Source organism: Sus scrofa, chromosome 1 (assembly GCF_054392235.1).
Source record: "Sus scrofa isolate SSC_HxYL_T2T_F1_AM1 chromosome 1, Sscrofa_HxYL_maternal_Yorkshire_Landrace_v2.0, whole genome shotgun sequence".
In the NCBI taxonomy this organism is placed as follows: domain Eukaryota; kingdom Metazoa; phylum Chordata; class Mammalia; order Artiodactyla; family Suidae; genus Sus; species Sus scrofa.
The window spans coordinates 163,791,470-163,804,959 of record NC_139383.1 but is presented as its reverse complement, the minus strand read 5'-3'; the positions used below and the strand labels follow the sequence as shown (position 1 = coordinate 163,804,959).

The following is a 13,490-nucleotide window of genomic DNA, read 5'->3' as shown; positions in this document are numbered from 1 at the left end:
AGCTACAAGTGCCACTGGTTTGATTTTTTTCTGCATTTAACTCTTCGTGTTAATACTATTCTATAGGACTTTTCCCCTAATATTCCTTGGTGATAAGTGAAACTAATGATTGTGAAGCTCTACATTTTATTCATTCAAACAACAGAAAACAGTACATCAAGGTAAATATTTGCACGCCCTACAAAACCCAAGTGTCTGAAATTACACATAAAACTTGAAAAAATTTTCTAAAGAAGGTGGCTATATAACATCATTCAAACAGGGACAGTACAAATAAATGGGAAAGATTCCAGACATTTATCAACCATACTCCTAAACAAGATCTTTTCTTTACAACACCTTACAACACAGTTAGTGCTTTAAATCTGGAAAAATGTAATATGTAAACCAGCCTCGAAGATCTGTGAATTTTTAGAAAGCAATGCAGTTAAATCTAGAAGCCACAGTTCTGCCTATTGGATCACTAACAATAGTAAAGTGTTAAAAAAAAAAAAACACTTATTTTACTTTTCAGATAAATGTATAAGAGCCTCAAGACTTGGAATAATCCAATAAACATACCAGTGGAAAAGTATACTAATTTATCCAAAAAGTCTGAAAGTGAAGGTCAATACTTTCTAGACACTACATTCTAAGAGTAGCCTAATGATGATAATAAAGTAATGGTGTTACATGTTTATACTGTTTTATATTTTTCAAAGATATTTTCTTGTTGCCATTGTGGAAAGAAGCTAAACCTTGCACTCACAATTCAGCACGTCCATCAATAAGCATCTGTATTCTACAATATCTTCAATCTTGCTGAAATTTCATACAAGCAGTATAAAATACAGCACATTATTAAAATCAAGGAGAAAAAAAGAAAAAACTCAAGGAGAAACATTTTGATTACAGTGATTTCTGATGACAATGTCAACTCTACCAATTTGGAAACTTATTGTAATGCAGCTGTAGTTTTTATTTAATATAGTTTTATGTAAACATATATAACCTGGATGTTTACAATAAAAGTAAACCTACTAAAATTATTTTTATTTTACTTTATCTTGTAAATTGATAATAAATGTAGTATATGTCTATTTTAGTAATAAACTAAATTACTTAAAACATTCTATAAATATGTCTATTTACTAACTAAAAATTATAACCTCATCCATCTGCCTCCCATCCATAACCATGATTACAAGTTAATGAAATCACTATTCTATTTTTTCAGCACACATAAAGGCTCTCAGGTAATTTTTTAAGGTCTCTCTGATGATAATATAATCAATACTTAATCATTGTAGATTAGTAAGATGTATTCTTTCCCTGACAAAAATGTGTACTCTATAATGACATTCAACAAACTTACCTACCTTGTCATCACATAGCAATTCCCCGCAATTTTTACTTTAATGTAAATATTAAAATAATGCCATTCAAAGGAAACAGATTTTTATTTAATGTATTACATATCAATATAAATTATAGATATAAAAAAGAAGTTTAGGAAGCTTCTTTCTTCCTAAATAGCACCTTGCAAAAAAGATTAAAACATAATTTAATTCGATTCTGACCTTTCATTCTGTCAATGTTTCAATCTGTTTCCTTAGTAAAAATTGGAAGAGTAGATACAAAAAATTACAGGAAAAAAAACATATTTTGTGTGTACATATATATACACATACATACTATATGTACTATATATAGTGTAGATGGTATTACACGTGTGGTTTTTTTGTATGTATATATATATATATATATATAGTTTAAGGGTGTAGTTTTTCATACATATATACACACACAACTCTAGTCACTTAGGAATGATATTAAAGGCACTATAACTAAGTGCTTTGTTAAGACATACAATTAAGAAAATGAATGAACAGAATTTCATCAGCCTAATAGCTGACAGTGTAGAGGATCAGCAGCAGAGATCAGAGAAATTTCAGCAGGCGTTAGGAACATTTCAAATCCTGAACTCCAAAGAGGAAGCATTTGTAGAAAAGAAGGGACAGTATAAATAGTTTTCATAAATATTTTGAGTGAGAGATTTTAAAAAGATTAATACGTACATGGAAAAAGAGGTAAGTTTCAAATATTCTGAAGGCTTTGCAATATGTAAGAGATTTTCCACAAAAATCTTCCCTGGAACCATGAATGAAAGTCATCAGGAGAATTCCCGTTGTGGCTCGGTGGTAATGAACCTGACTAGTGTCCGTGAGGATGTGGGTTGGATCCCTGGCCCCACTCAGTGGATTAAGGATCGGCATTGCCATGAGCCACAGTGTAGGTTGCAGATGAGGCTGGGATTTGGCGTTGCCATGGCTGTGATGTAGGCCAGCAGCTTCAGCTTCAATTTGACCCCTAGCCTGGGAACTTCCATACACTGCAGGTGTCCCCCCCAAAACAGCCACCAGGACAATGGCATTTGGTTCTACCATTCATATCCCCTGTCATCATTTTCCCTGTTAAAATGAGATTTACATTTCTGCATATTCCAAGAGTAGAAATATTTTACTTCTCATCTACATTAGTCATTGAGAATTTGATTATCAAAATCTTCCAGAAATAAATATTGTTATTAACTTTTAGGAAAAAGAAATCATTCATTTATCTTTTAAAGATGCTAAATTTGTGTCACCATGCAAACTGATAGATTCAGCCATGGAAATTTTCAAAAATCTGATTCAGTTACAAAACCATAGATGGTTTTCTTGTAAAGCTGCCTTCTAGCTTTGTTACAAGTGTATTTGTGGAAACACTTTTTGAATCCAGATATAAAGGTCGGTAAGCAAACAAAATAAAAATGAGATTTCTCTTTGTATGTACATAAGTACAACTTGGTAAGTGGTCATTTTTATTTTTCTCCTTCTGAAACAGGTAGGAGTACTCACAATTTCTATAATTTACAGAATAACTGCACTATTTGGCATGCATAAGATTTAAAGATAAAAGTCATAAAAAATATCCACGACTCGCTAAAACTCTAATTTACAGCTTTAGAATCTTTTCAGACAATATGAGAACTTGGTTTGGGTTCACTCAGGATTATTTTGAAAGTCTCCAACTTTGAAACCTAAATGCAGCTTTTGTGATGAATCTTTGAGAAATGAAGATCATTTAAGACATGAATGTTCACTGTATTTGCTCATTACCAAGCCATTGTGATTTCAAGGTGACCATGACCATCATTACTGAGTTCAACAAACACTTTTCATGGTTTGCTTCCATCTAGAATTTGGACAGTGACAGGTATAGTTTCTAACTGCTCAGTTATATCATTAGGCCAAACTGTGTCTTTGTCCAAACTTGGAAATAAGAGAAGTTTCTTTGTACATTCCTTTTCTTTAATCCTCTTCCCTCTGTCCCATAACCTCCCAATGTCTCCCCCCTGCACCCCCACTTTTCTACTTTACCACCCTATACACCATTTCCAAATATCAGTCTTTTTATTATATTTCATTTCACATAATCATTTTGTTAAAAACTAATGATATCTAAGTGCCCGATTCTTTGAGAGAATTTATGTATTAAAAATAATTCTCAAAAGCAGAAAAAAACTGTATAAAAAATTATTATTGGACCATCTACTACTCTTGCTCATAAGGCTAGACCAGAGATAGTGAATTTTGATATGGAATCAGGAATGAATTTATTTGAGAGTAGAAAAAGGTAGAGATTTCCCTGTCACATTCATTTTCCTCTTGATCACTCAGTCATTCTGCTGCCTGGACTAAGTATTTGCCTGGACTAAGCTAACTGAGCAGCTTTCTGGAAATGAGAACAGGGAGAGCCAGCCTAGGTCTGCCCTCTTATTCTTTTTAGTTGGCTAACAGAGATGCCGTGGAAGATCACTGCAGTCCACATTTGTTGGCAACCAACCCAGTTTTCAGGCTCACCTTTCCTTCCTCTAATAATACTCTGAATGTCCCAGTAATGTGCTTTGGCCCCGCTCCTACCTGGCTCTAGAGATGAAAGCTCAATTGACTTAAGCCATTTCATTCTTTCTGGCCAGAATAACTGCTTAATATTGGATAGATAACCAGATGTGTTTGTTCTATCGGAGCAAACTCTCTACCAGACAGAAACAAGGATTAGGAACTGCCAAAAGCTGTTGGCCGTCCTCTTGGAAGGAAAAGCCTGAATGAGAGTTAGGCTAATACCAAGGAAGTGGATCCAATACTGTGAAAGGGGATCCAGGAAATGTCTTAAATTCATATTAATTCTAGATGTAATATTTAAGCCCTGGTAAATAACCTTTGCCTGAAGCTTGACCTCCCCTGGATTGTTCCATTACATGATTCAATAGGTTTCCTTTTATGTGTAAGTTCATCAGAGTCAGATTTTCTAAAGCTTTTCTGTTAAGAATGCTCTCTAGGTAATGCAGTATTTTTCCTTTCAAATGAAATATATTCGGTCAAGCGGTATCCAAGGTAAACGCTAAGTAGTGGGAAGAAGTTGTACAAAGATCCATGTACATGAGGCTATCATTAATTTTCTCAGATGAAAGAAAAAGCTTAGATTCTAGTCTTTGGTCTTCGAGAGAAGGTTGGGTAGTTGACATAAACATCCTCCCCTGTGTCATCTGATGGTTGATTGGTTGGGACTGGACTTCTGAGGTTGTTGGCTGACTAGAAAGACAAACACAGACGATATCATTAATTTACAGCATTTCAGCAGTTAAAGACACTCAAAACATAAATCTCTCCTCAACTCAACCATAATGTAGGTCAAATTTCTATTACAATTAATTTTATAAAACATTCTCTTCATTGTGTTGAACTTCCGTAAGAAATTATATTCTTGATTTGCAGGACTCTGAATGAGATACAACGAACCTAATCCTGATTGTCCCTTGATATATCATGTAATAAATTACCTGTTTGGATGTAAAACTCCCTCTCCTGATGTTAGGTTACTTTGAAGAGAAAAAAATATTCTCATTTTTTTATAGGGAAAGTCTAATGTAGTATTTTCCCATAGTGGATAATCATTAATTCCTGTTGAGTTGGATGTATTACTGAAGAAACATTTTTAAAGTACACAGTGCCCTGGCTTAAAAGTAAGCAACTGAACACAATTTAAAAAACACAGAAAGAAATGAACATTCATTTTCAATATGATGTTATACAATCATTTATCATCTCTACCTTAATTGGATCAAGTTGACCACCTGTATGTATGTGTGTGACAGAAAATATGTAGGCATAAGAGGGGAGGAGAGGGAGGGAGAGAGTTCCGGGGTGTGGGGGGAGACTAAAGGGAAGAAAAGAAGAGGGAGAGAGAGGTCTTTGGGTGAGTGGTTTGAAATTTTAGAGTGGTTTTTGGTGTTTCCAAGGGGAAAGTTCAAGTGTCATGGTTATCTACAGAGTTTATCTAAAAAAATTCCCCCCGAATCAAGTAGATCTAACTACTTTATCTTTCACAGACCAGCTTACTAACTGACTTTCTTTTTTTTTAATTTTTATGGCTGTACCTGCAACATATGTAAATTCCCAGGTAAGGGGTCGAATTGGAGCTGGAGATGCTGGCCTACACCACAGCCACAGCAATGCCAAATCCCAGCCACATCTGAGACCTACACCACAGCTCACGGTAACACCAGATCCTTAACTCGCTGAGCGAGGCCAGGGATCAAACCCATATCCTCATGGATACTAGACGGGCTTGTAACCTCTGAGACACAATGGGAACTCCCTAAATTTCTAATCCCCATTCCAAATGTCATTATTCTGCAAAAGCCGGGAAGAATTGAATATCTTGTTTAGGAAGTTGCAAAGTGCCTTTCTCCACTGAAATTCACAGCAATAAATGTGGCTTTGGGTTGGCTTGAGTGGACAACAGCTAGAGACAGAGAAGAAATCCAAAAACCACCTATGACAGGACATTGTTTCCTTGCATGCAAGTGTGGCAGATCAGGCAAGGCCAGACTTCTCCAGTCTTTGTATTTGGTGCCATAAAGCAAACCATGAGTTATTCAGGGGAAAAAAAAATGTTTTGCAAAGCGTAACTACTTAACAGAAGAAAGTTAAACTGATAAATTATTAAGAAGTTTGAAGCATACATATTGGATTCTCAGAAACTTTATAGTCCTTAACATTTTGACCATGCAACATTCAATTGCAAATAATTAATTTGAAGAGAAATGGATGTAATTTTAGATAACAGTTGGCAAAATGTTTTATTGTAAAATTTGTAAATAGAATAATACATGTTAGGGAGAATATTTGACCTAGAGTGGAGACAATGAGCATGAAAATAAGGATTTCTCTTATCTGTAAGCCCAGAAGGAATTTTTCCTCTTTCAATTAAATAATCAGGGGCAGGAGCGGGTAGCGTGAGGAGGACAATATCCCAGTTCATCAGACTCCTGCAGCCCATCAGAAACATCTTTTAGCTTTATAATCTCAACATCCATTAACTAATAATCAATCCATTAATTAATAATTAATACATTAATCAATAATTGATCCATTAATTAATGTCTTTAGCTTTATAATATCAACATCCATTAATTAATACATTATTTAATAAATTAATCTAATCATAACAATAATGAATATCTTGCATTGTGTCCTTCTATGTGCTTGCTGTGCTTTGAGACTTTTATGTAGTTTTATTTAATTTAATCATCACAATAACCTCATGACAAAAGTATTATCGTGCCTTGTACTGGATCAGAAAATCCCCCCTAAATTTATGTTTTTCCCAGACCTTCATTAATGGGATCTTATTTGGAAATAGGGTTGTTGCAAATGTAATTAATTAAGATGAGGTCATACTGAAATAAGGTGGGCCCTTTGTGATGGGTGCCCTTTTAAGACTAGGGAAGAGGAGTTCTCACCGAGGTGCAGCAGAAATGAATCTGGCTAGCATCCATGAGGTTGCAGGTTCGATCTCTCGCATTTCTCAATGGGTTAAGGATCTGGCATTGCCGTGAACTGTGGTGTAGGTTTCAGATGCAGCTTGGATTTGGTGTTCCTGTGGCTGTGGTTAGGCTGGCAGTTTATCTCTGATTCAGCCCCTAGCCTGGGAACCTCCATATGCTGCGAGTGCAGCCCTAAAAAGCAAAAAAAACAACAAAAAAAAACAAACAAACAAAAAAAACATACTGGGGAAGGGACACAGTCATGCACACGTGTGCACACACACACACACACACACACACGGAGGGAAGAATACTATGTGAAAACAGGAAAAAAAAGAGGTTGGAGTGATGCATCTACAATTCAAGGAATGTTGGGGATTGTCAACCATCACCAGAAGCTAGGAGAGAAGCTCCAACAGATTCTCACCCCAAGAGGGAACTGATCCTGCTGAGACCTTGATTTTGTTTATTTATTTATTTATTTATTTATTTTTGTCTTTTTGCCATTTCTTGGGCCACTCCTGTGGCATATGGAGGTTCCCAGGCTAGGGGTCCAATCGGAGCTGTAGCCACTGGCCTACGCCAGAGCCACAGCAACGCAGGATCCGAGCCACGTCTGCGACCTACACCACAGCTCACGGCAACGCCAGATCGTTAACCCACTGAGCAAGGGCAGGGACCGAACCCGCAACTTCATGGTTCCTAGTCGGATTCGTTAACCACTGCGCCACGACGGGAACTCCAGACCTTGATTTTGGATTCCAACCCTCCAGAACTGTCAGGGAATAGATTTCTGTTGTTTCAAGCCACCCACTTTATGGTAATTTTGTTGTTGCAGCCCTAGGAAACTCATATAGACTTTAGTAATATGCCATGTTCATGATTATTATGTTGAACAAACAGTTTCAAAGGGTATCAATAATAGAATAGTTCAGAAAATAACTCATCAATTAGCTAATATTTGAACAGACAATTGCATGATTAGGTTACCGAAGGGAGAATAAAATAGAAGATTGCTAAATGCAAAATGGACTGACTCTACAAGACATTTATTGTGCATGAAAGGGGGGAAATGACAATTCTGAGAAAAGGTACCTTATATGGTGTGTCCCAGTACTCTTTAAATAGGCCTCTTTTCTGTCTCCTTCTCCTTCTGGGAATACATAGACAAGAGAAGTATTAAGAATGATACAAAATTAAAGAATAGGAAAAAAAATGTTTCTTTTCATAAGAAGAACTCCTAGAATTTACTCTCTTAATAACTTACATATATAGCATAGGGCAGTGTTAATTATACTTATCAGGTTGTATGTTACATCCCTGGTACTCATTTGTGATACAGCAAGAAGATGAAGTTTAGAGTCAGGTGATCTGTGTTTAACTTGTGTTCTGCAACTTACTAGTTAGAGGCAACTCTAAAGTTCAGTCCCCTCGCCTGTGGAATAAAGATGGTAAACATATTCCTGTTCTGGTTTGCTTGATTCAGGCATTTTCCAGGGAGGCAGAATGTTCGGTGCTGAAATGGGGCCAGTCCCAGGCAAACCCAGACATTCTATTGGCTGTAAACCTCAAAGCTGACAACAAATATGAAAGTAAGTGCCTAACATTTGCTCTCTAAATATTAAATTTCTTCCTACAGACTCAAGGGTCAATCGCTAGACTGTTTTGGCCTCTGTCTCATCAACCAGTGCTTGCACCTCCTCTAGCCATTCTGGTCTCTGACTGGAAACAAAACGGGTTGTCTCCAAATGCCTGGGGCACACAGGCTCCTCGGGGTGGGTGTGAGGGAAAATGTCTGTTTCCTTCTGGACACTGTGGTTTATTTTGGCTTCTCTCTGCATCAACACATCTGAAGCTGAAGTAGCAGGATGATTTTTAAATGCTTGCTCAGACAGAGTTCGGAAGGTCACTGTTTAAGCCCTTGGGTCATTTTACCAGATGTTTCCATTCTAAGTAATGACCACCACTGTTACTAGTGACAAGGTAGAAAGAACAAGGGCTTTGTGCTTTGTGGTGTTTCTCTATAATTATGCATTCAAGTCCACTAATCATCTTTTTACCACCTTTAACCAAGTGGGACAATATCGTCTACAGTTCAATTTAGCTATTCATGTAAAAGTGATGCATTTTCATGAAGCTAAATCCATCATGTCCAACATCTGTGACCCTCCAGAGGTCTGTCCTGTCACTCATTCTCGCTTAGCCATGTTCCCCGTGTTCCCATGCACTCCTGCTGTCATATCTGCCCTCCGTGCATTTTGTATCAATGAAGGTGAAGCAGGAGAAAAATCCTCAGGGTCACTAACATCCTGGGTTCTTGCCTCAATTTGCCAGATTCTGATCAAGGAAAGACTGATGGCAGCCCGTGATAGAGAGAAAGGAATAATGACAGTTTCATGTTTCAATTTAATTAGACAAATGCTTCTTCTATCCTTTATTTGGAAAGATTAGCACTAAATGGCATCAAACACTAAAGATGAATAAAACACAATCCCTGCCATTACAAATAGAAAGGAAGACAAGCATGGAAATGACTAAACTACAAAGCAGGCTGCGAGGTGCAGCAGATGAAAAGTGCAGTGCGATCCCTGATGGTGACAGTGAATCTATTTGCAGGGCTGAAGAAGCAAAGCCATCCCAGAGGGGATGTGTGTCCCACACCTTGAGGGACAAGCTGAGAAACCTACTGGAAACCTGTCAATAGTCATGCACGAGCGTGTGTGTGTGTGTGTGTGTGTGTGTGTGTGTAAATATTACTGGGGGAAAAGAGTGGAGATGGACGTCTTCATTCACTCAACAAATACTGAGTAAGTGTCTCCAGTGTGTCAGACATTCAAAGTGTAGACATCAATATTTGGTTCCTTCTTTCCTTAAGACAACATTTTAGTTGGATCACAAGTGTAAGAAATAATTCCAACTCAATAGGACTACAACTAAGATTGCAACAGATACCTAGACCAGTGAGTTGATGAGCACAGGACAGCTAGGAAGGAATAGTAAACTGAGAACATCCTGGAAAATTCCAAAGTGTGCTACAAGACAGTAAAAGATAGGAAACTTTAGTAGAGACCCTGTGGCCACCTGCTCTCCAAGGAAGCCCCTCCCAGCTCCTTCTTTCTCAACAATTTGTAATAAGGCACCCACATTACTTGTTTCAGAGGATATACAACCATTTAAAATCAGACTATTTGCTTGTTAGAATGTGCATGTCATTACTTCTTGTTTACCACTGTCACAATAAATATTTGATGAATGAATAAATGAAGGCACAATTACTATTCAACTCTGAGCTTCTCCTCCCTAGGGTCTATGTCTCTCGCACGCTCGCTCTCTGTCACACACACACTTCTGCCTCACCTGACTGATAGCCTTTTCTCTTTGCAGGAGGAGGAAGATAGATGCAGTAGCAGACAGAGCAGAGGCATCAGGCAGTTGACAGTCCAGAATATGCAAGTGTTGTTAACACAGGGGCAGACTGACCACTCCTACTAATTCTGAACTGAACTACTCTAGCCTTCTCCTCAAATATCACAACCATTTCTCCTCCTTTACATCTAAGAACAGCACTCAAAAAAACTGTACATGAGTCTTAAGACAGCTTGACCAACTACTGGGTTAATAATGGAGACACTCTAACATTTGAATTACTCAGGGAAAACCAGATCCAGGAGGAGTTGCAATACTCACCTCTTATAAGAAATGACAGTGACAATGGTAATTAGGAGAACCAACAGCAACAACAAAGCTGCTCCTCCAACCATGAAGAGGATATAATGGTTATTGATTTTACCTAGGAGGAAAAAAAAATTATAGGAGGAATTAGGAATTCAGCTAAAGCCAGAAAAGAAAGGAAGGTGGAAAATTCGGAAAGGGGACATTAATTGTCATAGAGTAATAATGTAAAACAAAGAGTCCAGTAAAAAAAAAAAAAAAAAATAGGATGAGATGGTGGGAAAGACTTTTTCTTTCGGAGTCTCCTAAATATTTCTAACTCTTCACAGATTTTCATTAGTTCTTTGGTCCAGCTGAGTTTGCCACCTTAAGAACAAGAATAGAAAGCATTTGTTCAAGACAGATATCACTTCATTCATACAGATCTTTCGTAGGGAAAAAAACTATCAAAATAGTATATCAATGAAGATTACTTCTTAGTTCTGATACAATAAATACATCCAAAACACAACAGTATGGAACTCTAATGTTTGTAAGTGGCATTTTGTTTAAGAAATACTGCCTACTCAATTAAGGTTAATGATAAAAATAATCAGGAAAAGTATGTTACTCCAGTTCAGTACTTAGCTGGAAAGAATCTGAAATTCTCATCCTGATTCTTTCACCACTAAGCTGTTTGACTTCCAGCAAATCCCTGGCCTTCTCTGCATGCCTTCCTTCATCTGTCAAGTGATGCCAACATTTCTATTTACATCACAGAGTTGTGGTAAGATTCTAGTGAGGCAATATTCAAACGAACTACATTTGTTCACCTCTGGAGCGAGACCCCAGTGAAGCCAGAGACAATTTCATCTTTAAAATATCTTCCTGGAGTTGCCATTGTGGCTCAGCAGTAACGAACCTGACTGGCATCCATGAGGATATGGGTTTGATCCCTGGCCTTGCTCAGTGGGTTAAGGATCCACCTTGCTGTGAGTTGTGTTGCAGGTTGCAGACTTGGCTCAGATACTGAGTTGCTGTGGCTGTGGTGTAGGCTGGCAGCGGCAGCTCAGGTTCAACCCCTATCCCGGGAACTTTCACATTCTGAGGATGGGGCCCTAAAAAGACAAAAAAAAAAAAAAAAAAAAGTCCTCCTGCCCATAGCACACTCCCTCCCCGCCTCTCCCTACCCACAGATCTCCTGGTGAGAAGAAGGAACTCCATCCGTATATGTTGCTGATGGAAATGGGATTGAATTGAAACTAAGGAGCCATCTTTATCACCATCTCCCTAGGCAGCAAGCTTTTGGTTTCCTCTCCTGCAGAGAAGGGGCATCTATGGCAGAGAACAGTGAAACTTCCCTCTCTCTTGAAATTAAAGCTCTAATGTTTGTACCCTGACTGTCTGGAATCCTATAGCAACTGAAAACCATGCTTCTCACAGGATTCTTTCCAGTCGTTCACTCTGAGATTTCTTTCTTCCTGACCCACTATTTAGCTGTGATTTTTTCATGATAAGACTCCAAGTCTATTCCACTCATTCTTTTGTAAGTTTTACAGCAAAGAGAAACTAAATCAACAATAAAATATTATTTTTATTTTTTAAATTTGCTTAACCTGTAAGGTGAATAAAGGTAGAAAAATACATGAACACTTTAAAGACTTTGTATGTAGGATCTAGGATGGGGTTTTGTCCAAATCTGATGGGGAGAAGGAAAAGCTAAATTTATTCAGAACAAAAATATATTGAACAACCACTGCCAAAGGAACAAGGACATTTTCTCCCTATCAAATAAGAAACTGACATTTTTAAGCTCTTGGCACATTACTAAAAGTAAGCAAAATACCTGAAATTATTTTGCATTATAACACTGGCCTATAAAAGGGCTGCAATTGCTATACTGACATAATTTGAATATAGTAGCTGCAATTGCTTATACTGACATAATTTGAATATAGTAGATGCTAAGGTTAAGTCAAACAGGCGATCATGGTGAAAAAAATGAAAGTTATGATCAAAAAATTCATTGACAGTGTTCTAGGAAAATTGTTTAGCTACTTTTTGAAATACTATTTAGATCTTAATTACAATTAAAAAAAAACCAATCTGGGTAGACTACAGAGATCTAAATTTATAAATGTGAACATTAGAAGAAAAAATGAGTATTATTTAATCTCTGGAATGAAAAATAACTTTCCAATTTATACAAAACAAACATATAGTACAGACCAGGTCAAAATGAAAAATATCTGTAGGTAACAATCATTGCAAACAACATGTAAAGACAAAAAATTGGTTCGTTATCTTTAACAAAATCTTGCTATTAAGAAAGAGCTATGTAAAACAATAAGGAAGATAAAAACAACTTCTTAACCACAAGCACTAAAAGAGGAAGTTTGCATGAAAGAAAAGACAGTGGTGAGACTGGAGGACCTCAGGCTCTGTTTGGGGAGATCAATCTGCTGCAACGCGCCTCTGGGAAGAAATTGCTCTCCGTTGGCAGATCCTTTCATGAGCTGCTTGCACGTTTGATTAATTGTTTTTTTTCCTAAAGAAATGCTCAGAAATGTGCACAAAGAGTTTTGTGAAACATTTACAACAGCAAAAAGAAAATCCTTACTTTCCAACAATAGATTAAAGCAAGACTACTGAGGTTCTGAAATGTAATTGAATCACCTGGACTTTGTTGAACTACATTGCTAAGCGTCCCCCCACCCCCCGCCGAATTTCTGAGTCAAGAGGTCTAGGTGGGTCCCAGAATTTGCAGCTCCTGTGTGATGCTGATCTGAGGCCACCTCTTTGAGAATCATGGCTATAGAGGGCTATAGACTTTAGAACGATGGGTATAAAGAATTCCAATGAAATGGAAAACTGCTGACTAGAAGTTAAGTAAAAAATTTCAAAGCCAAAATTCACAATTGCACATGCTAGGATATTGCAATCAAGTATAGAACTTATGAGAAAAAAGCCTGCTAGGCAACAATAT

At 37.3% G+C, this 13,490-nt stretch overlaps 1 protein-coding gene across 2 annotated transcripts in view; it reads right to left on the bottom strand.

The window, feature by feature from the left end:
• Nucleotides 1-109: 109 nt before the first annotated feature.
• Nucleotides 110-13,490, bottom strand: part of CD226 (CD226 molecule) — a 106,959-nt gene continuing 93,578 nt past the window's right edge. For both annotated transcript variants that reach the window (XM_021099289.2, XM_021099286.2), the window contains exons 5-7: nucleotides 10,541-10,643; nucleotides 7,949-8,006; nucleotides 110-4,616 (exon numbers count right to left, since the gene is read on the bottom strand). In XM_021099289.2, coding sequence (XP_020954948.2) covers nucleotides 4,503-4,616; nucleotides 7,949-8,006; nucleotides 10,541-10,643 — 275 coding nt within the window. In that variant the 3' untranslated portion in view covers nucleotides 110-4,502. The remainder of the gene's footprint in view (nucleotides 4,617-7,948; nucleotides 8,007-10,540; nucleotides 10,644-13,490) is intronic.